General features: G+C 37.0%; 1 protein-coding gene across 2 annotated transcripts in view; it reads right to left on the minus strand.

The window, feature by feature from the left end:
* LOC127933574 (A-kinase anchor protein 6-like) overlaps positions 1–25,700 on the minus strand; it is a 119,994-nt gene that overhangs the window by 29,894 nt on the left and 64,400 nt on the right. Inside the window, exons 8-9 of one of the 2 annotated variants that reach the window (XM_052530638.1) lie at positions 23,481–23,611; positions 20,382–20,502 (exon numbers count right to left, since the gene is read on the minus strand). In XM_052530638.1, coding sequence (XP_052386598.1) covers positions 20,382–20,502; positions 23,481–23,611 — 252 coding nt within the window. Of the gene's footprint in view, positions 1–20,381; positions 20,503–23,480; positions 23,615–25,700 lie in introns of both variants that reach the window. The other variant, XM_052530637.1, reaches the window with a different exon arrangement.

Below are 25,700 nucleotides of genomic sequence, written 5' to 3' on the forward strand. Positions count from 1 at the left end.
AAACCTGTGTTTTCCACTATAGGCGCTCGCTCACTCAGTACACGCTGAAGGCTCGTTGCAATGCGTTTAACAGACCAGAAAAAGAAGATCCTCCAATAACCAACAGGTCTGGTGTTTGGGTGTACTTTTTTGAATTCCCTGTAAGCTATAATGGTGATGATAGAATGAATGGTAAATAGTAAGGTCTCATATCCGCGGCTATAACGTAAATGAAGCCTAATCGCCGCGGTTGTGTCTTTTGCCCTGTTTGAATCAGTTGGAAATGTATGTCTAAATGCTGCGGGGATAGTTTGCTGCGTGTATGTTTGTCCTTTTTTTCGTCTTTTCCCAGATACTGACACACAAGGTGATGTCGGCGTAAATGAGTTGACATATTTCAAGTATTCCCGTTGGTGTTTTTTTTATCTTTTTTTTTCTTCCCGCTGGTGTACCCTATTGTCATGTAGATGCGTCATACCGTTGTTTTTTTTATCCACCACTCTGTTGCCATCACCATTATAGTTTACAGGGAATCCAAAGTGCACCCAAACATCAGACCTGTTGGTTATTGGAGGATCTTCTATTTCTGGTCTGTTAAACGCATTGGACACCGCGTGGCGCGTACCGTGCATGAACTGCTCGCTCACTCAGCGCGTACTGAGTGAACGAGCGCCTGAATGCGTAGCCTAACATAAACATATAAGTTGGTGTTTTTTCTTCTTCATGGGTGTCAGGGGCATTGCCTGTTACGTCGTTTGGGTTATTGCGCTACCTTGTTGAACGCATATCATTATATTTCACTTTTTTTCCCAAATATAATTAATTAGTCCAACGAACCGTTCGGTACATAATGCGTACCGCGTACCGAACCGAAAGCCTCGTACCGAACAGTTCAATACAAATACGCTTATCGTTACACCCCTAATATATATACATATGACATAATATATAATAGGAGTATTTAAAATAATTGTGCACAATAAAAAATAATAATATCAATAAAATAAATATATTATAAGATATAAAACCATTAATACATGCTTAATATTATATCTCATGTATATAATATCATATATTATACATTTCTTTACAAATATTTTTTATATCATATATCTCATATATATAATATCATATATTATACATTTCTTTAAAAATAATTTTCTATTTGATTTTAGGGAGAAACATGGCCTGGACATTTCTTTTCTGTTAACTTACTGATTCATAACGTCAAAGTCTTTTTCTCCCTCCGATCTGCTGGGAGTTCATGGTCTAGATGTGTTGTTCTTTTTCAGCCTCCCCTTCTGTCCCCTCACAAGGATTGGTAGTGACCCCCATAGGAAGCCCATGCCTAATGCCATTGAACGGCGAACAAAGCCACTATTTATCCGGGGCCCGGGGTCTGGAGCTCAGCTGTGAGTTCAGGGAGGAGGAGTTCTCATGGAAAGATACTCACACCCCATCCCTCTCTACTCTGAGCATGGCATTTTTCTTCTCTAGACAAACATAGGAAACAATGCAATCAGCCAAGAACTCTGGGCTTTAAGAGCCAAGAGAGTCCTAAGATCTGTTCAGCTCTGCTCAGCCTGGCTGTAATCTAAAGTGATGGTGCCAGAATTCATAGAGCTACTGTGCTCACAGCACAGGAAACGTACTGCTTAGAGAGCTCCGGGGACTTAAAGGGTAAGATCCCCCAAAAATCAAAGGCCTGTCATCATTTATTTACACTCAAAATCTCTCGAAAAGGAGACATTTTGCAGAATGTCCAAGCCACGGTTTTGCATGCAATGAAAGTAGAAGATTTTAACTGAAATCATATATTTACCATAAAAATCTGTTTGACTCTGTATACTTTATATTCTTCAACTTATGAAACCAAATTAAAGTTTTATGTTAGAAACAGACTGAGTCATCATTGACTGATAATCTTCCCTTTTAGGGTTTTTATCATTCTTTGGAATTTAAAATTACTGTTCACTTTTAATGTATGGAAAGCTGTGTGTACAGGAAAAACACTCATAAATTATGCAAAATATCTCCTTTAATGTTTCAAGTAGAGGAAAAAATTATATGGGTTTGGAAACAACACAAGTGAGTGAGTAATTTATGACTTTTAAACAATTCAACAATATTGATGGTGTGAGATCTACAAACAGAAGTTAGTTAGAAACCCTGCTCCATCGGCAGAGCTTTTAAAAGTAAATAGGTGTGAACGTGAAAGATATTCCAACTTCGCAAGTAATTTTCCATGTAAATTAATGGCTGTTCAGCTCAATGAGTATAAATTTGCAACCTTCAAAAAAGAGGGAAAATTAAAATGTGCAATGTCATTTAAAATTGCCAGAACTGGCCAAGAAAATTACATTTGAGGAGTCGAATCGCTTGCTTTCTTCTAGCTTATTCCATTTGCATTAACCGAAAATCATATTACACAGGCCATGCATTGTTAATTGGGGCCTATATTGCATTATCCCCATATAAATCAAATGACAAATATTAAAATGAATAGCAAATTCACTAATAGCGAATCATAAAACAATCTTTTTTAAGTATCTCTCATTAATAATTTAATTCCAATTATATCTGTAGTGCAGAATGAGCCTTTTCATTCTGGATTTAAAAAAAAGTCTGCTTTTGACTGATGCGATAATAATGGAGATATATTTGGATCAAAAGCCAGGGACTAAGAAAGAGAGAGAGAGAGAGAGAGAGAGAGCTTTAGCTCAACAGCCCATGAAAAAGTAAATCATCTCTACAACAAATACTGCAGTTCTCCACTGTGAGACAGAACAAGAAAATAAGAGCACCAAAAAGAACAAACAGAGATTGCTCTTTCAAATCTCTGGAAACGGAATTAAAAAACTCTTAAGTATCAACTTAATCTCAGACATCTCTGCTAAAATTCTTGGGGAAGTATAAAGAAAAATTAGACAACTGTTGACTATTAAGATCTTGCTTAAATCTTTTTAAGCGATTACTGGGGTGGTTTTCTAAGGACCAAAATCTAAAAAGTAGAAAAAGTCCATTAGCTCTCCATTTAATCTTCAGTCTAGGAAAAACAACTGAGAAGGTGGTCCCATTACTGGAAAAATCCCATAGACCAATACTGAAGGAGGGACCCAATTACATATAGCTTGCAGCAATACAGCGACACCCTGGCAATGATCCATGACAACCAAACACCTTCACAGCAAGAGTTGAATGGAAAAGCACAACTCACTTTTCTCCAGAATATTCAAGTATCATCTCAGAAGTTTCTCTTAAAATATATTGGGAGACGTGCAGAGATTAAATGAGTCAAAAGTTGTCAAAGTCTAGAGTTTATTTAAGCCTATTGCTTTCTTGGAGAAACAATTGAGGTATAAAGATGATTTCAGTCATGTCCCAATCATATATAGAGACCAAAATATCACAGAAAGTTGAGTTTGCAGGCAACAACCAAATCCCTAGTGAGTGCAGCATAGAAAAGTACCACTCACTATTCTTCAGACAGTTTGAGTATCATCTCAGATGTTTCAAAACAAAACAGACACAAAACGAGATAATATCTGACATACAGTAATATTCTACTAAATGAAAATCTTACTAGAGTTCAGTGCTCTTTGAGATAATAACTGAGATATAAAAGATCTCATCTCATTAGTGAAAAAAGAGACTCAACCATATATAGACACTGGAATATCATAGAGACTTGGGCTTGTAGGCCACCACCAGATGTCCACCAAGAAACCCCAAACATAGCAAAGTCCTGTCAATGACCTTCAGCAAGCAAACATCTTCACAGCAGCAAGTTTTGAATGAAAACTGCTTTCTAGGAGGATCCCCTCGTGTCCTGTATTACAGCTAACACAGGGCTGCAGTCGTGGGAGCGAGGAGTTAAAATCTGTGTGTCGGGCAGCAGCTCTGGCAGGGTCCCATCCTGAGCAGGAAGAAGCGTTTCAATTGAGCCGAATGAAAGAAGCAGTTGGAGAATAGCGGCAATCGTTTAATGCAGATGACCTCTGACAGACCCCGAGTCCGAGCGGGAATTTGCATGGGGTCTGGACGAGGAGGAACAATGTAGCCTAAATGCTAGACAATCTTTATTCTAATGAAGTGGGTGTCAAGGTCAATGTAAAAGCCTAATGATGAATGGTACAGCGCAGGACGCACACACTGTAGTGCTCTCACATTAATTGGACGCTCAGTACTCAAGGAAGTCTAGGGTGGGTTCTGGGAAGGGCTGGGGGAGAGGATCTGGGAAAATACAGGGTATTAAGACACCGTCCCATGTGTACAAGTGTGTGAATGAACAGGGTAAGACTGGCAGAACATACAAAAATTAAAATAGTTCTAAAGAGCTGCCGCAGGGTTCTATTCATATACAGGAAGTGATGTAGTAGAACATTTAGAACAGACCACAATAACTTACACTCATGCTCTGATACAGCCTAAGAATTACATTTCTTTTCAAAATATAATATCATATAATATATGAAAAAAAATATGTCATATATATATAGCAGATAGCGCAGAACATGAGGGCCAGATCAGGAGCTGTAATGATGGACGGAGTACACTCGTTTAATGCCCCATCTCTCCATTCCTCAGGGGACTGTACAACTGTTTCTCCAGACTCTCTCCAAACAGCAGGTGAAGCAGGAATCCCCTAAGGCTTTCCACAGTGCTGAAGCCAGAGAACATCACACACACACAAGTCAAGACAGATTTTCTCTGAGCTTCACCACTGCAGATCACTGAGGCTCCAAGACTCCTTCCTGACCCCTTTTGAGGGTGGTCTTGTACCCTCAATCTCGGGTCATCTGCCAGAGGTCAAGCGTTGGAGGATTTGTTCCTGATATCTGATGTATGTCTATTCATTGTGTGTGTGCGTTTATGTGGACTATGTAACAATTAAGACCTGCCAAGCACCAAGGATGATAACTATAATGATAAAGATAGAATTTTAAAAATCATTCTAAATATAAAAGTGTAGTCCACACCACAACTGTGACAATAACACAGAGGAACAATATCGTTGGAATCATTTTTGAACTTTTGAGCGATAAAACATTGACAGCCAATCAGAGTCTATCCTGCATTAAAGAGGATGGATTCTGATTGGCTGTCAATTAGAATCTGGCATTTAAAGCAGCGGACGTCAGAAATGCACTATAAGCTTATAACAAACAGAACATTATTGTGCAGTTGGTGTGGATGCTAATATAGTTATTGTTATCTTTATAGTTATCATTCTTGGTTAGAATGTTTGCTTATCTGCAATATGTTCTTAAAATGTTACCTGACAAATGTTACACTGATATTAACAGATGTTTTTTCAACTACTAAGACATAAATTGTATATTAATCTGCTCCTTTAACAACAATTCCAGATGATATACACAAATAGTATTCTTTATGGATGGATCCTGGGATGTACAAACAGTACCATTAAAACGTTTGGGGTCTGTAAGCTATTTTATGCTCACAAGATTGCCTTTATTTGGTCAAAAATTAAACAGTAATATTATGAAATATTGTTAAAATTAAAATAACCAATTTAAATATCTGCCTATATTTATTATATTATTATTATTATATATATATTATTTATTCTTGTGATGTAAAGCTGAATTTTCAGCATCATTACTCCAATCTTTAGTGTCACATGATCCTTTAAAAATCATTCTGATATGCTGATCTGATGCTTAAGAAACATTTTTTATGTTGAAAACAGTTGTGAACTTGTGCTGCTTCATATTTTTGTGGAAACCATCATTTTCTTTCAAGATTCTTTAATCAATAGAATGTTCCAAGTTCACAGCATTTGAAACAGAAATCTTTTGTAACATTATAAATGCATTTACTGTCCCGTTTGATCAATTTATGAATCCTTACTGAATACATGTATTATTTCTTAGTATTAATTAAAGTATTCATTTACAAAAAATCATACTGACCCCAAACTTTTCATATATATTCCACATTGGCACTGATTGATTGACAGAAATTGTGTAAATCCAGCCAATCAGATTAGAGGTTAAAGGCAGAAGGCTCTTGCCGTTTTGTCTTAAGGAGTGCAGAAGATGAACACAACAAATGTTTAAAGCACGTCTCTGAGCATGTCATCTATGTGGTTGTGTATTACAGTCTGCGTGAGCATATTTATGCATGTTTGTGTGTGCGTTCCTCTCGCTGAGAGCTCACTGAGGGAGAAAAACACACAAACCCAGCCAAGCCGCAGTAAGAGAAGAGCACATAAAGTGGAAACAGAGAGGGTTGTTTTTTTTCTGATGAGTTGTCCGTTGCTGTGGAGGTCCGTCCAGCATCCTGGAGCGGCGCCAGCGAAACAACAGGGAAGAAAGACAACAACACCGCGCTCTGCCAGCCGTCCAGTACGGAGAACAACTCCGGCATTACATCACTGCATTAAAATGCCATTATATGCCTCCTATCGAAAGGGAACAGCCCAACGCACATAAAGACATACTTTAGTGTATTTTCAAACACTGCATCACTGCATACTCACGCTCGCTCCCTTGCCCCTCTCATCTAGTCTCCCATAGTCTTAATGCCTCGGGACTATTTGCCCACAATTAGAGCACCACCCCCGTCCTGCCCCTCTCTGCTTTCAACTCTTATGAGTAAACTTTCCCAAAGCCCCACAGTGCGTTCTTCAAGGCAAAAATGCTAATACTGCTTTCCTACTGCCTAGCTACTGGAAAATGGTCTTCCAGAGAGCACGGATGAGTGTGAGCATGTATCTGTATGTGTGTGTGTGTGTGTTTGTGTGTGTGACAGACATAAGGACATAAGCCACTGGCAGATTTCAGTGTGTTGCAGAAGAACTCCAGCCTGCAAACAGACACACTTGAACAAACAGACACATGCTTACAAATACTGGAGAACTGGTTTGAAATTAACTCGAAAAGTCTCCCATCCACTACCATGTAAGTACCATGGTATTACCATAATTTTTGGACATGTTCCCAAGGTAAAATAAAGTTTTGCTTTTTTATTTTTTGTTACATATATCATAATGGTAACACCATGTTTTTACACATGTATTATGATAATGCATGTTTTGGGACAATACCATGGTAATACCATGTTTCTGGTCATATTCCCAGGTTTGTTTATATAGAAATACACACACAGAGAACATGATAATACCATAGTATTTGTCCACAACCACACATTATCATGATATTACATTACAAATGATTTCTAAGCATGTTCATAAACAAATATATATATTTTGAAATATACTGTGGAATTTCATGTTTCATGTTATTTCCTCATATACCATGACAGTACCATGGTACCATGTAAAAAAAAACATGGTATGCACTAGATTACTTTTTGGTACTTGTATGTATGTAATTTTAATATATTGAGAGTTTTTTTCCCATAACATATACCATGGTACAGTAGCTTGTAAATATCAAGGTACATTAATAAAATAATAATTCAGTTCCATTTACCATCTAATTACAAACACTAGTGGATTTCTGTAAGGGAAACACATTTTATTCAGACTACATTATAACCTCTGACCTCAGATCTATGCATATCAACTAATATTTATGGATAATATTAGCAATAATAATAATAATAATAATAATAAAGAATATTCTACAGTGAGCTATTTTTTATTTTTCATCTTAATTAAATGAATTAACTGTATACAGACAATCAGAAGCAGAACTCATTATCTGAATCGTATCATTTGAATCACATTGAGCGCGAGGACGAGAGAAAGAGACAGAAAACGAGGAGCTTGGCTTTGTTAATTAATCTCAGAACTAATTCCCAGCTGTGAATTTCACCCCGGCACACATGCTTGTAAATGATATGGCATATTTGTATTAGTGAATAATGCATGGGGTACAACAGGACTCCATCCGAACTGCTGACAACTAAATATTCATCTCCTCGCACCATCTCAAGGGTCTGATCCCTCTCTCTCCACAACAGCACAGCCCAAAACTAATGCAGCATTTATTTAGCGAAACACTAACAAATGTGGCTATTTTCTGAGGGAAATTGACAAAGCACAATTTGAATATATTTTGAACACAAGAACACTTCTCCTCATCTATATACAGGAAACAAACTCAAGCAGGACCGTGTTTGAGAGTGTTTGTGAGTAAATGTGAGTGGATGAAAGTGTGAGTGTGTGTTTAATTTTCATAAACTCCTCTGTTCTTAATGGGCTCTGGATGCTGTATTGCCATCTAGTGGTGTGAGCATCTACATGCATTGAGTCATTTGGGGGATTTGGGGCTTGTGTTCAGCCCAGAGTTGATTTAAGAAGCCTCTTCTCTTTCAGAGCAGCACATCTTTGGGAATCAAACATATATTTAACCAGCTGGTTGACTTCAAGCCTGCCAGTTTTCGTATAAATGCTGGCAATAACATTGCTGTCTATCAGCTGCTCCAGTTCCTTATTTCACTTTTTTGTGTGTTCATAAATTGCAAAAGATAGACAGGACAGACCTAAACAGATGTGGTTTGCTTTCTGCATAAAATATATTGCCAAAATCAGACATATCAGGTGAGATTTATATACACAAAGCATGTTAAAGCAACACAATCTAACTTCCTCTATAAACACTAAAAAGCAAAAAAAAAAAAAAAAAAAACTTCCATATATAGTCATTTTAAGTCTAAATGTTAACTATGTGGTGTGTGCACGTCTAAATAATGACGTTTTTGAGACAGGAAGACAAAGCAGGTGTGTGTGTGTGTGTGTGGCCGTGTTGAGAGTGTATCAATGGGGTGTCCTGCATTAGTGTTGTAATTAGTCCACGTCCCGCTGAAAGAGCCCCAGTCCCCAGCCAGCACCACCATAACAACTAACACACACGGAGACAACAAACCTGCTCACAAAACACCACACGCTCTCCCATAATTCCCTTCAAGCATGCCACATGAGGAAGCATCTGAGAAGAGACATTGAGAGACACTGTAGGGGGACACAACTAGCCCACATCACATGCCAGCCAGTCACAAAACACAACAAACCTGAATACTCATGAATATGTAATCCATCTGAGAGGAGTTTAAAGACGCAAGCTGTGAACAATGGACAGAGATCTGCACTGAGCTCTTCTCTGACCTGAGTTAAAGAGACAGTTCAGACAGAATTCTACATTTGTGTATTCATTGATGACTCACTCAATATATATACTGAGTTGTTTTTTTATTTTTTTTTTGGTCACACTTTATTTTAAGGTTCAATTCTCACTATTAACTAACCATTAACTATGATTTTTGCCTCAATTAACTTCTAATTTACTGCTTATTAATAGTTTATAAGGTAGTTGTTAAGTTTAGGGTATTGGGTAGGATTATGAATGCAATGCATTATACGTACTTTATAAGCACTAATAAACAGCCAATATGTTAATAATAGACATGCTAATAAGCAACTAGTTATTAGTGAGAATTGGACCCTATACTAAAGTGTTACCATTTTTTTTTTAGCTAGCAGAATCTTGACACTTTCTTCCATATAAACTGAAAAACTGAAAAAGGCAATGTAGTAGAATAAACAAAGTCCATATGAGATACATAGTTTTTTTTTTTTTTACTTTCTATTCATCAAAGAATAAAAAATAAAAAAAGAATAATACAGCATTTCACAAAATTACTGTTTCTTTTCTAAACAAATTTGACTGTATTTTGATCAAATAAATAAAGCCATGGTGAACTTCTTATAATTAATTTAAGTATATTCCAATAGTAAATTATGAAATAGAAGAAAATGGAAAACAAAAATCTTCTGTGTAAAAACAGACTAGGAAAGAGAAATGAGTGAAGATGTGGGTGCGAATAGTAAAACATTCCAAGTCTAGTCCAGATTATTCCAGCACTGCAGTGTCAAAAACTAGCTACAAAGCACTTGTGATATCAATGTCTTATTAAAAAATAACAAGTTTTACAATATTTACAAATAGATAAAAATAGAGCATAATGTAAAATGTACACCCCGGTCCTTCAAAGTGATGGATGATGATTATTTACTGCACAACCTCTGCTGCCCACCTGGCCACGTCTCCAACAACTCACCAGGTTTAAACACGGGGAAACCTGGTGGAATTTGAGAGCCAGGATTTTTCAAGAATAATAGATCACCGCTCCATTAACTGGTATCTTTCTCTCATTTCACATATCCGAGAAAAACACAAACAAACACAGTACAGCCTATATCTGAGGGGCCGAGAAACGTGAGACCTTGTAAAGGGTGAGAGCCACAGGACTGGCACATTATTTATTACACAACCCTGGTAAAGTGACGCTGGAGAAACGGACTCCTTCAGACGGCTCGTGTAGTGTCTGTCCTCCTCTCGCATTCTCTTTTTCCCTGTCTGTCCCTGTCTATTTCGTCCTCACTTGCTGTCTCTCTCATGTGTCTCTTCAGCTGTTCTTACACCTCCTGTCATCCCTCCGTTTCTCTCTTTCTTTCTCCAGGTGTCTCCTCCTTCTCCTCTACCCCTCCTTTCAATAATTCATTGGGTGTGAGGACTGTATGGCTGTCTCTCCTGACAAACCACATTTCCCTGTTCACAGGCTTCTTGCGGCTCTGCATCGAGTCGTCATGTTGCGCATTAATCTGGTCAGAATGAGTGGCTCTAACAGATCCGGAGAAGGGAGTGGCAGGCTTTGTCCTAGTCTAGTGTTGATTGTCAGAGAGGGAGGGGTGGTCTCCCTGCAGCTCTTTGACCAGGGCCACAGCCTGATCTCTAGCAGGCTTGTTGCATCTCTCCCCTGTGGAATGTCTCTCGCTTTTTTAATGTTCGTTCACATCATGAGCAGCCATCTGGCACATACACACACGGGGAGAAAAAAGAGAGAGAGAGACAGACAGAAAGAAGGAAAGAAAGAAGGAAAGCAAGAAAGTGAACATTGAAAAAAGAAAATAAATATAAAGGAAGGAAAAATCTATTGAAGAGAGCAAGACAAATAACAAGGAAGGAAAATAAAAAAAGAAGGAATTGGAAGAAATGTGAAATAGGGCAAAAAAAGAGAATAGTAAATTTAGGATGGATGGAAGAAAAGATGGAAGAAAAAAGATAGCATAAAAAGAAAGAAGTGGAAGGAAGAGAAAACAAAAATAACACATAAAAAGAAAAAGAAAGGAACAGAAAATAGGACAAAAAGAATAAAAGGGAGGAAGGAAGGAAGGAAGGAAGGAAGGAAGGAAGGAAGGAAGGAAGGATGGATGGATGGATGGAATAATAGAATTGGAACATTGGATGAAAAATCTGAAATTGCAAAGAAGGAGAATGGATGAAATAAGCCAGAGAAACAAGGAAGGAAATGAAAATAAAGGAATAAGGGTGAAAGGAAAGAAAGAGGCAAGTAAGGAAAAAAAGGACAAAAAGAAGATTTATAGGAACGAAGGAAGGAAGGAAGGAATGGTGTAGCAGGGTGAAGAAAGAATAAGAAGGAAGTAAGGAGTGAAAACAGTAAGCTGTAAGAAATAAAATAAAAGAAAGGAAATGAAACCAGGAAAAATAAAAGAAAGAAAAAAGAAACAAAAGGTTGTAGAGTGTGAAAGAGCTAAGGACAGAGAGAGGGAGAAAAAGAGAGAGAGTTTCAACACTGGGCCCTCTGTGTTGAGATCCTGGCACCATCACACACACACACACACACACACACACACTGGCTCTGGCTGGATGTGAGAGCGATTGATATTGAATGAGAAGGTGAGAGGAGATCAGAGTGAGCTGGTGAAGCGTGTGCTGGGTCAGCCAGCTCTCACTTATCAATACACTGATAACTAAACATCAATGACACCTCTCATCTCCAGCTAAACTCCTGCTCAAATATACTAGCTGTCTGCCAACATCTCCAGCCTGAGCAATTTCTCTCTCTCTCTCTCAGGCCGGGGATTTTTTTCCTCCTCAATAAACAGTCACTTTTTCACCTGCCAAAACTGTGCAAACCATTGCATGTACTGTATTCTATTCTTTTTTTTTTTTTTTTTTTTTTTTTTTACAAAAGTACAGTAAAACAGTAATACTGTTAAATATTACAGTTTAATATAACAGTCTTTATTTGAATATTTTTCATATTTCATTCGTATGATGCAAAGCTAAATTTTCAGCATCATTACTCCAGTCTTCAGTGCCACATGATCTTACAGAAACCATTCTAATATGCTGATTTTCTGCTTATTATCAATGTTGAAAACAGCTGTGCTGCTTCAGATTTTGCTTCACTTTTTAATAAATAGAATGTTCAAAAGAACAGCATTTATTTGAAATACAAACATTTGGTAACATTATAAATCTCTTTAGTCACTTTTGATCATCTGCATGCATCCTTGCTCAACACAAGTGTTCATTTCTTTAAAAAAATCTCAAATAAAATCTTACTGAGCCCAAACTTTTGTATATTCATGCACTCTGCAACAGTGTTTTCCAAACTCTATATATGAATCTATTCAGAAGCTTTTCAGATAGAGTCGCTATCAGAGAGAGAGAGAGAGGAAGAGGCGGGGGATTTATTTACCCAATAGAAAACATACCAGAAACCAGAGCACAGCTGAAATGCAAGAGCACAAGAAAAACGAGCACAATGCAATCACATTTAGCAAATGTCCATTAGTGATTACCTACATTAGCACATACTTACTGAGGCTACTGCGTGTGTATACAGTGCTGTGTGAAAATGCTGTTATGTGTACGTCTGTGGGTAATGACGCATGCAGGTGCACCCAACAGTATCACCACCATATTCAGCACACACCATCACTTGAGGTCTTTGGAATAGTCATTATATAGTTATTATTAATAGTTATTTCTTTGGTGTATTTGTGTGGGAGCTGAGCTGTGTTCTAAAACCTAAGTGAGCTGCCTATTTATACAGCATTTCTAAGAAGTGCACTGCAAACATGAACACTTCCAAAAAAGCATATTTGACTGAAGCTCAAATGTAGTTCAGGCAGACCAGGCTGTGACAGCCAACATCAGCTGACGCTAAGCTGATTGTAACTGTTTCCACTACAATTAAATGAGATATAGAAGTTAATCCGTACTCACAATAGCCTAGTCTGACACACAGATATGATCTTACCCTCCTCCATCCCCAACTCCTCCTTATACAGGTACATGATCACTTAAAGTCTTGTCCACGGAAGTTATCTATCAGCTAATCGTTGCTAAGTCTTGTACAGTCTCATTTACAAATCTGTATCTGTATCACTTGTGCATGGAATTTTATATCTGCTGCATATAAAAAAATTATTGTAATTGCTATAGGCTTGGGGGTTTGCCTGTGGACAGCTCAGAATCTGAACACTTCAGAGTAAAGCCTGCCGCAAAAATAATGTTCAGGACCTCTACAATAATCTTAATCAAACAGAATGGTCCCGACTGAACTAAAAACAAATACAAACGAAGTTCAAATTGAAGCACTAAAATTACAAAAAATAAAAATAAAAATCTATATAGAAATGTTTTAAAAATGAATTAAGCACATAACAACATTTAAATCTGAAACTGAAAACTGAAAACATAAAAATAAAGGAAAACTCAAAAAAGCTCAATCTAAAATCAGAAAAATCACTCAATCTAAAATCAGAGTCCTGAAGCAAAACCATTTGGGAAGCATGGAAAAAATCATGCCTTGGACAGCAGCTGACCATGTATACTGGAAATATACAGGAAAGCAGCTCTTTAGGTTATGGAAGAGAGCTCTGGAGTGTGTGGGAGAGAAAATTAAAGACGGAGAGAGACAAAGGAGAAAGTGTAAAAGCAAGAGAGGGAGGGATGAGGGAGAGACACACATGAGAAGGCGCTGTGATGCTGTGATTCCCATTAAATACCACCTGCTCCGGCTCTATAAAGCAGCAATGTGTCACACTCACACACACACACACACACACAGATGCCTGCTCTACTGCCTTCACACTCCTGATACAGAGCAACACATCAACAAACATCCCTGTACTTTATCACAAAGCAAATAACATAAATCGAGAAGAATTCCTGACCCTCCTAACAACAACGAATCTCACAAAACCTGTAAGAAAAAATTATAATGTAATAAAAAATGATATTGCTTAATTGTCATTCAAATTCAAAACAAGCTTTATTTTACTTGACATAAATAATATTTTTTGTATATATATTTTTGAATATATCTATTTTTATATCTTTTTTTTTACATAAAGTAATATATTTTTAATTAAATAAAGTTATAATATATGCACACCTGTATTTATTATAATATTATTTATAATAAATAAATAAATAACATTATAATAAATACATAATATATTTATGATAATATTATTCTAAATAAATAAATAACATTATAATAAATACATAATATATTATGTATATAAACATGGTATTATCACTGTATTTATCCAAATATGGTTATTCCATTATGTTGTTATCATGGTCCTAACAATAACAACATAATGCAATTCATTAACATAATAAACCTATATTATAAATGTATTTTATGAAAATACATGCAAATAAATACATAACATTTAATTTATTACAAAATTTGAGCCATTAAAGCACACACGATCAGTTGAAGAGTTGAGAATCCTAAAAGCAAATTAAGTTGCATTTTACATGCTCTGACAGATCCTATAAACAGTTCACATGGAAAAAAACCCTTTAAGGCTGCATCTGGAAAAGCGAGACGATCAGATCTTTTGATTTCACATGCATAAAGACAGATAACAATGCCTCGTAAACCTCAGCACTCAGGTACAGCTTGAACAAACAAGCCAGTGAGAAAGGAGCACATCTGCAGGGCAGCAGCAGCACAAGAGAACATGGAAGGTTTGGATGAGATGAGCTTTGATCAGCAAGCGCATTAGAGCGTGTTAGATTAGACCAAGATCTATTCAGCATGTCAGTGTGCGCTAAAGGTGCTGTATACACACACACTGACACTTCCAGCGCATAAGCAGTTAACAAGCTAATGTCTGACTGACATGCAGCAAACAAAAGATGAGAAACTGCATGGTAAATGGACTGCATTTATATAGCGCTTTCAACAGAACCATGGTCATCCAAAGCACTTTACAAATAGCCTCACATTCACCCGTTCACACAACTCATTCATACAGGTTAATTGGTTGAAAGTGCTAAAAACACATCAATGGTTGTTTTAAGAAAGGGAACAGGCAACATGGAGAATTTGTGTGATTTCTTGTGACAGTCGGTCATACCTGAGATAAATGGTCAGTCAAGTTGTATCTCAAAGGTTATGTACAGACACGAATACTGCAGTATTGCTTACTGCATAGTGAGCAAGATAAATAAATGACCTACTACTACTACTACTACTACTATGCAGTATGTAGCAAAAAAAAAAAAAAAAAAAAAAAAAATTCAAACATCAGAATGTGACACTGATGCCAAAAAAGCAACTATGTTGCATGTAAATGCCATCAACTCTTAAATTATTCTGGATTTTTTTATCTACTTTTATTATAAATATTTATTGATTTATTGCTTACTTTTATCAACTAGTCAATTTTGTTGGCCGTGTTCACATTAAATGAACATTTTGCAAACTGTGCTATAAACTCCTAATAATACTGTATTCTTTACAAAAATAAAAAAAAATTATATGCTCCACTGTAAACATATTTATTATACAATAACTGTAAAAAAGATTGTTGGAGTATTTATAAGGAAATATTCTGCTTCAGTCTTTCAGTCTTTCTGCTTCAAAATGTAATGTTTAATTCAATGTGATACTTTTATTTTAAAACTTAGTAGCATATATATATATATATATATATATATATATATATATATATATATATATATATATATATATATATATATATATATATACATATGATACTATTCAAACTGAACTGAACCGAGATGGACGATGACAAAAAAAAAATCCTTTAACTGGTAATTGTGTTTACTATTGTCCATTTGCATTGACACACTATTTTCCTATTTTGATACTGTAAAGCTGCTTTGACAAAATCTGCATTGTTAAAAGCGCTATATAAATAAAGGTGACTTGACTTGACTTAATATAAATAAAAGGTTATATTCAAGTTCAAGTTCCATTTATTAAGCACATTTAATAATGACCACGGACCGACCAAAGTGCTGTATAATAATTACTAAGTAACACAAAATCACTAACAATTAGAGACAATAAAAACAAGATAAAATTACATGTTAAAAGCAGAGACAAACAAATTAGTTTTTAGACTAGATTTAAACTCAGATAAAGTGGAAGTCATTTTAATTTGGTTCAGGAGATTATTCCACAGAGTGGGGCCACCACCTTCAAAGGCTCTGTTGCATCTTGTTTTCAAGTAGGAAGTAGAGGAAAATAAAGTAGGTGCTAGAACAGATCCCTGAGGAACACCACAGGTTAAATTGCCTAAAGAGGAAGTGAAGTTTCCTATTTTAACTGAGAAAGTTCAGTTTGCTAGCAAAGATTTAGACCAATTTAACCCCTCGCCCCCCAGACCCACATAAGACTCCAAGCGAAGATTAGAATTTCATGATCAACAGTGTTGAATATGACATAATCACCAAAATCAGTAGCCATTATAATATCATTACAAACTTTTACAAGGGCAGTTTCAGTACTGTGCAGTACCAAATAAATCTTCATAAAGTGCACATGTAGGATTTCAGAAAGACTGTACAGAAGAATTGAATACTGAATTTATAACAGAAAAAAAGAACTCTAGGATTGTGATGATTTTTTCGATCAGATTAGAAAAATAGAAAGACTTTGCTTTCTTGACAGCTCTGATATAAAGATAAACGGTCCTTAAATATATTAAAAGATATTTGCAGTTTGTCTTTTTTTCCATTCTTTCAACTTTCTTACATGATTGTGAAATAACATTTACTACTGTATATTCAGCCATATAGTGTTTAAAATTTCAAAGTGTCATTCGACATCTAGATCAAATACTAAAAACTCAAAGGATACAGAAGAGCTGACTTCATTGTAGTGTCAGTAAAGGCCTAGCAGAACAGTGGTGAATAAACTCAGGTTTGTTTTGTATCAGAGGCAGTTTTATGAGGGATTGCAGGAAGAGACATATTGAACATGGTAGGAAAATGATCAGAAATTAGAGATTTGATCACTTCAGTATCAATTATAGATTATCAATTATAATAAAAGTAATAAATATAATAAATCAACTTTAATAATATAAAAAAAATCTAAATTATAATATAAATTAATAAAACAAATTTTTCATTTAGTTAACATGGTTATTTAGGACCGTATATACATATATTTCTAAAACACAACATAATATAATGCATGAAATAACTTATATTTTGTTTATAAATATATGATTTTATATTTTATGTATTATGCCAATTTTCTAGGAAATCCATCCACTTTGCCTTATGGAGTCTGAAGTTTCACTAATAAATCATGTATTAATAAATAATCTTTCTTTAACTCAGAAATTACACATTGCATGCTAGCAACATAAAACATCTTAGTTTTTAAAATGTAACTTAATTTATCAGACTAAAAATCTAAAATCAAGTCAAGTGTATTGAATTATGGGAGACAGTATTCCATGCAGTGTGATTTGAGTGTATACGGCACATTTTGAGAGATGTAATAGGTCATACACATTTTATGTATACAGAAACTACATAATGCACACAGCAAAAATAGCACATTACACTAAGAAAGAGCAGAAAACTGGCTGATCTTTCCTCAGTTCTCTCTTACTGTAAGATATGACTAATGGTGGGGTCAGTGTGCCCAATGAGCGGGAAGATTAGTTCTGACCTTGAACATGACCTCCGCAGGTTTTGAGGGGAGAGGAAGAGGGAGGAGGAAGAGGGGGCCGTCGGTATGCCGTTATTGCTCTCATCATTAGGGGTTGTTTCCAGTCTGAAGCCTGGGGGGGGGGGTGTTCGGGGGTGGTGTGGTTATTAATTTTCATTTCTTTATGATTCACAATCTGCTCTTTTGAAATATGCCATATGCTCTGAGCAATCGGAGGATGACAAGTGTCGGAATCAGTTCGGTAAAGAAGCCTAAATGAGTCTGATTTACGGTCTCTGCCTCCCGGCAAGTCTGGCTTTCTGCCTCCCTCCCTTTTTACGATAAACTCCCCCAGTCCTGGCCCCGGCTCAGTCTACACGTGTACCCCTCTCCCAATCAATCCCACATAGAGTCCTGATAACGCGCCACAGGAGAACCCCACAAAAAAAAAAAACTGATAGCCAACATGGAGGCCCAGTACATATTTATTAGGGCAGGTGTGAATGCAATCAATACGGAGGAGCAAAATCAGTTTGTTTTAATCATGAACAAACATATTGACCTAACACAATACAGGCCACTTTATCTGGGACTAATAAAAATTCATGGACTGTAAACAGGGCGAGGTACTATCTCTGTTTTGCACTCCTTCTCTTTCCCTCTCACGTTTCTCTGAAATGAACTTCTACTGAAATGTGTTAAAATGACTGAGTGAGTCTGGCTGTAGAACGTGTGACAGCAGGACAGAGATTGAAATGGAAGACAATCTAATCGCCGGCTCGCAGTATTGTAATATTCAGACATGGTTTCGCTAAATTGGTTTAAGAGAATCAAAAGTCAAGGCTCATTTGAAATATTACTGATAAATCTATAATTTAACATTCTGCATTATATGCTTCCAGTTTAAGATAAGAAAGAAAAAAATACAATTATAGATGATTTAGAAGACAATTTCTTATTTAAAGTGGCTAACAGTACATTAGGGACAGTCTCCCTGGAGCAAACTGAACAGGATGAAGCAGTCTGTCTACATTGAATGGCAAACAATGTGAACAATTTCAGCCAATCACATCAATAACTAAAACATCTCATGACATTCTTGTACAGTACTCGCAAAACCTGTATGATTATCTTTATTTCTTTTAACACAAATACAATTTTTATTTTGCTTGACAATCTTTCTTATAATGCAGAATTTGTGCTTGTTACCATATTCAGAGACTTCAGTATACAACTATACTGAAATTTATGAATGATCCAACTCGTCATGATGAAACCACTGGATTTAATACTAGCATAACATTACGATTATTTTAAGAGTTTCCAAATTTACCTGGATCATATTTTTTATATAATTTCAAGGTGTTATTTGTAACTTTTGCAGCTAGGTATGCTAGGACACAGTGTAAGAGTCTTTCCCAAGAGCACAATGGTGATCAGGTCATGAATTGTAATTTCTAGTGGTGAACCTACAACCTTTTGGATGTTTAACCACTGAGACACCACATCCTGTTTGACATTTCCACTAAATTTAGGAATAGTTCACCCACAAATTAAAATTCTGTCCTCATTTACTCACCATCATGACGTTTCAATTCTATATGACTTACTTTCTTCTGCTGAACAGTTTTGCCCAGCATACAGTAATCTTTCTCATAAAGTAAAATGAGGCTCCAAAACACTACCATAAGCAGCAGTGGTGGGGGAATGCAAATTACATCATCAGATTATTTTTTTCAAGTAATTAAAGTAAAGTTACCTTGCTTTCCATTTATTACACTGACGCCTCTCCTGTCCCCGTATTGAGAGAAATTGTTTGTGAGGTGCAGAGGCAGATGTACTTCCTTCAGCCTGAGGTGAAAGGGCCTTTAAAGTTTTTTTATTATTATTATTATTATTATTATTATTAAATAACAAATAAGCAATCCCAGTCCAGCTGACAAAAAAGGAATGCAATGGTAACATAATGGATTACTTTCCATAAAAAGTAAATAAGTAACGCAATTAGTTACTTTTTTATGGAGCAACACGTTATTGTAGTGCATTACTTTTAAAAGAAACTTTACCTAACACAGTCAAGAAGTACATTTGTGTTTCCCCATATTCAAAATTACAAACATCAACTCAATAAGAAGTTAAATTGAATAATTAAAGAGTTACAGTTGTCATACAACACATTTTGATGTGAGCTTTACCTGAGGTTTAACTTTTTAGTTTTTCTGTTTCTAAGCAATCAGAAGACTTTGCAGTCCTTACTTTTATGGACTACATACAACACTGAAAAAAAAACTGGTATAGAAACCTTTTTCACTCATTTTTCATCACAAAGAAATGTCAAGTAGCACTGAATTAAACATGAAATTGAAATGACATTTTCTTATTTACAACCTCGAAAATATCTTTTAGAGTGTACTTTCATGATACTTGGGATTTTTGGAGCTTGAAAGCCCTGGTTCCTATTACGAAAAAGAGCAAAATATCTTATTTTGTGCTGCATTGAAGAAAAGGACTATAATCAATTCTGAAATGAAACTATTCCTTTAATTTGTTGCCTTTTCTATAGCAACTTCCTGTTGTGCATGTCTATCACAGATCCAGTATGCTAGCACGTATTTAGTCAGAGTCAAATGTAGTTGGCAACTTTAAATGCACAAAAACCCATTTACCTTATACAGGTGATGCTGCTGTTCCTCTGACATCATCAGATCATGGCTGTCCGTCACTATGGATTCCATGTCCATCAGCCAATCCCAGAGCTCCTGGTACTCCGTCTCAAACTCTGACAGGCTGAAGGAAAAAAAGAAAAATGAGACAGGCAGAAAGAAGTTCACAGCTTCTCCAGCTCAGGTGAGGTCTGGAGAGACGGAGTACGGACATATTTGACCGAGTGAATATTTGACAAGCGGAGGTAATTACACTAGCCCGTTAGCGGGCAGTGCGACATGGGTATGTGAAGTGTGAAAAGAGTCGGCAAGCACGAGGGATCTTTAACATGCGCTCTGAGTGACTGCTCGTGAGGCAGTACGTCTTAATTAAACATGACTTCACCTCCCTCTTGCTCAATGCTTCCGTCAGCTCAACAGTGAAGTGCATTCAATATGTTTAACAGCACTGGGATGATTGTATGTGCATACATTTACACTATATCTGCACACTCATAACAGAACATCACCACACGCCCACAAACAAACATATTAGCGTCTGAGCTTTGCTTAGATTTGTGTCTCAGCAGGAGGGGCACATGTTTAGAAACATTAGTCGGAAAATTGTTTGGAATTCGCACTGCTTTTAAACGCTTTGACAGTTATGTCAAACTAGCACCGTCTCGCTTTCTCAAGTGGTCCTGTTGTCCCTGAAGAAGAAAAACTATGAATGAGATTACACAAATAACGATCAAAAAAAGGATGCAAGAGAAAAATCAACCTTTCCTTTTTATTTCAGTTCAGCGCAGACACAAAAGAAACAGGAATGCGCTATTGAATGCTAGCACGTAGGAAATTTCAACAAGGATAGAGCAGCGAATTAGCATTTCCAAGCAGGCGCTGATTAAACAAAACGACATTGGGGAGTGCGTGAACATTTGAGCCGTGTTTGTACGCAAGACATTGATCAGAACAAAACGGCAAAGACAGCAAATTAGAAGCAGCCAGACGTGTGCGGCGGAAGTGTGAAGACTCCCTCAGGCACTGCGTTCTTCGACTGATATTAAAACTCAATATGCTGTTTGTGAGTTAAACAGCATCTTTCTGTATTCTTGCATACCGTATTGTTTTCTATACTCGTTTTTCCCCTCGCTAACATAAATCTAAATGCTTGTAAAACAAGCTCGGGGCATCCAAACATCATTAACGACGAATAACGAAAAACAAGTAGGAGAAAAAATGTAAGATCCATTTAGCAAACGTGCATCAGGGGATATAGTTCTGTCAGCATCATTTTTTGCTTTGGTTTGTGAGCAGAACTATTGTACATGCTTTTATATAATTCATTAAGTCAATTCACTATATCATTTGTCCGTAGTTTTTCCACAGTAATAATGATAATAATAATTTATTAATTCCTCTGAATGACAGGTAACAAATCATGGTTTTATGGCTGGTTTAAATCTGGTTTAAAAAAAAAGTCGAACATGCCTAAATTATTTATACATTTACAATGTTAGTTTCACTTCAAACTAAAAATATTTCAACACAGAGTAGAAACTCATCAAGGCACTTTATGCTCTGTTTAAAAAAAAAAAAAAATATTATTCCTTTCTATGCTTTTCTGAAACTTGAACGGTTTTGTGAGATTCATCCACCTGTACACCAGATCTCGCACATGGAGTGGTTTTGTCGCCAAACATCAGCCGTTAGCCACTTGACACGGGCTCCTCCGAGTCAGCGTTGCACTGACACTCCTGTGAGACAGAAATGGATGCCTCTCCATCTATTTCTTTTCAAATCCGTTTAATGTCACCGTGCCCCCCACTCAGCACCGCGCCACCTTTCCAAGAGGAGGGGAGGTGGTCTAATTCATCACTGTTCACCCTGAGCCTCACCGGGAAAGGTTGGCTTGCTGTATTGACACCCCTCACATCTCATTCGAAGTGACAGTTTTATAGAAAGAGCTCTTTAATTTATGGTGCTAATCCCTGGCGCCTAATGCGGGGACTTAACATCTCCTTTTCACCGCTGCCTGTTGTGTTTCCCTCGTCTCTTCTCTCCTGGAGAGGGCTTTTGATTCCTGAATGGCAGGCGTCCCGTTTCTATCAGGTGTGAGGGGATGCTGGGAGCCGCGGTGGTGGGCATCAGCCCTTGATGAAGCCGGCGAGCTGGAGAGAGGCACCAGAGGCCATCGAAATCAACAGCGCCTCCCTTAAGACATAATTCCATGCAAAGGTAAGGGCCAAAGAGTCAAAACAATGAATCCTTGAGCAGGCAGCTCATCATTAAAATTCAAAGGATCATTATGTTTTTTTTTTTTCACTGCAAAATAAATCATTACGACGAGAAGCTTAAAAGGATTAAAACGATGTTTGATTCAAAGCCAAGCCAAGGAGTCTGATCCGGACTCTATGGTTAACATTCAGGACTTCACTGGGCCAGGAGAGAGAGAGGAGAGGATAGAGAACTAATGGACCACCAAAAAACAGCATTAGTTATTTTAGGAAAGAAAAAAAAAGATCATTCAAGTCTGTAACTAATCACATGTGGAACCATTAAGTAGATTTAGAGAAAAGTTACTTCAAGTCCTCAAAATAAACCTAATCAACAGTATTGATCTAACAGCAAGATACAAAATATTAAAATATACTTCAGGAAATTATTGGCTTTCTAAGTCAGCATCATAATTATCATGGAAGCCCTTAAGTGAAGGATTAGAAATGCTCTACACAACAACTCCACGTATCATACAAATCAGGCATTTCATACCAAGTGCATGGAAGACATTAAATTAATGTCATGATGAAATATTTACTAAATTCGAAGGTCAAAATACTGAAGCATTAGACTACATTTTTACCCGCTCCCAAGTGATTTCAATACAGTGATGAACGACACTCTAGTATTAATATACATTTTATTGATTCTTTTCACTACTTAATGTATTTATGATCAACATGTCTTTCACTTTGCCCATTTTTCACTGAATTATTCACTGTGCATTATTGGATTGCATTCTCTATATTGGACAGATTTGATGCTGCCATACAATATGACCAAAAATGGGTTTCCAAATGAAGCTGCTCATCAGGTTTGCTGCAGTCACATTTCTCCTCGTACCTGTTAGACTTGGACATCAGGGTGAAGTCTACGCTTCTGCTGTTGGAGCGGTACTGTTGACTTTTAAGTTTCACTCTCATCTGATCCAGAACATCTTTCTGTGCCTCTCGATGGCTCTGCTGGACCTCCACCTGCTGACACCAAAAACAAACAGAGAGAAAGACTCAGAATAGATATGATCTCAGCAACCTCAATTACCACAGTGTCATTGATCCAAATCCAAGAACTATTAAAAAACAATAAGCTAGAAGAACCTGCAAAACTATTAAACTAATTCAGACTTCTAGCATTTAGCTGAATCAATACAGCAGCAATAAAGAGTGGCGCTTGAAACTGGCATCGTTCCATTTCAGAAACGAGTGTGTTGGTTTTCAGCAGTGATTAGGAAGCACTTGTACATGCTTTTCAAATCAAATGGAAAAAAATATGTATTTCTACTCGGTGCTTGAGAAAATTGGCTACATTGGCTTGACGGAGATCAGTTATTGGGCAAAATATGAGGCGATGAATGAGCAAGCCAATAAAATCTCCAACAGACGGCTTTGATTTTTTGCTCATTTCTCAACACTTTATGAAGCGCGCCGGCTTCACATTCTCCACCGAGCGCTTGGCGCCTGCTCGGCAGATGCCTCTGGAAAGGTCAGACGATTCCATGAATGTAAACTGCGTCTCAATCAAAGCTACCCTTGATAATAAACAAGAAAATCAACAGAAAGATGTGTCGCTTTTTCATTCCATTTATTGCGCAGGCATCAAATGCTGGGGCTCGGGCGCTTTGCTCATTTGGGAGGAATGAAATGAACCTAACTAGGAGCTCTAGAAAATTAGCGGCGCGAGCGCACAAAATTCTCCTCTCCCTCCTCGGAGGAATTTGCTTTCATTTGCCTTCATTTTTGATTCACTTGGCTGGTTCGCCGACACCACGTCAGGATCCTAATTACTCAATCCCACCGGAGCTTACACACACACAATAATAACCAATGCCCACCTCCGACAAAAGCAATTTCTCCAAGCCACCTTGAACCTAAGGACGGCTCGGCCCAGCACGCCACTTCGGTTTTGAGCCGAGGACACTGTCATGATGGAGATTCTCCTCTCTTGTGGCTTGAATGGCTGGTTGTGGGTAAAATGCATTTGCATTGATCTTGCAGAATTACCTATCTGTATTAAAAACACAGAGCTGAAATGCATTCGAAATCTATAAAGACATATGCATCTGAGCTGCTGCAAGATGCGGCTCCCATGGGTGAATACGAAAAACATCAATATCAAGCACATACTGTAACCCTACATTCATCAACAGGCTATTGATGAGCGTTTGTCTCATCGTTTCATAATGTACACAGAGCCCGTTCCCACAATGCAATCACTGCTTTAGATAAAGGCTAAGCTTTCAAAATCTCAATGCAGACAATGTCAACCAAAGAAAAACACATGTAAGCCCCTGACTTAAAAGCAAAGCATTGTTTAATTAATTTTTCTATGGGAAGGATTGCCCCCACTTCACCGCTCTCGGCTACCCGCATAACCTCTGTATGAACACATGTGGTAAATAACCCCCTTGATCCTGCACACCACGGTTCCTCCTCCCGGCCCGTTTAAAGATATCCTTATTCAGATATGTAAAACATTACATTTGTACATTTCTGATGAAAATAAAGGGTGCTTGCTCATCTGAAACTTGCCACTGCAATGTAAAAATGGTTGCCAGTGCATGCTAAATAGATGTTTACTGGGTGGAGTCCACCCTCTCGTGATATTCTTGTTTTATCATCCAATTGCTTAGGAAAATAATACCACACTCTCTTGAACAAGCAGCGTGATTTGAGGTGTCCTTCATGTCTGTAGCACAAATGGGACACTAAATAAGAACAATAGAACAACAGCCATGGCATACACCACTAAAAAAGCTCTCTTTTTAACTGCCTAATACCAAAGAGATATAATAATGAGAACAAAAAAAGTACCCTAACAGTAAAATATTAAAGGCCAGTCAGACAAAGCATGAACAAACCGGACAGATTTGCCTTAGTAAGCTTAACAGGACTTCTAAAAATCTGCAGATTGTGATTAAAAATCATGCAGTAGAGGAAAATAATCACAGACATGATCGTCCTTGAGCTTTGAGGCACATGTGTTTCACATCGAACAGGAGGGTGAAATTCATCGGGATCAAATATAATCCAAACAGAATTGAGTAACGCTCTTCTGTTGCTTTAT

The sequence above is a fragment of the Carassius gibelio genome, chromosome A17, assembly GCF_023724105.1.
Source record: "Carassius gibelio isolate Cgi1373 ecotype wild population from Czech Republic chromosome A17, carGib1.2-hapl.c, whole genome shotgun sequence".
Classification (NCBI taxonomy): domain Eukaryota; kingdom Metazoa; phylum Chordata; class Actinopteri; order Cypriniformes; family Cyprinidae; genus Carassius; species Carassius gibelio.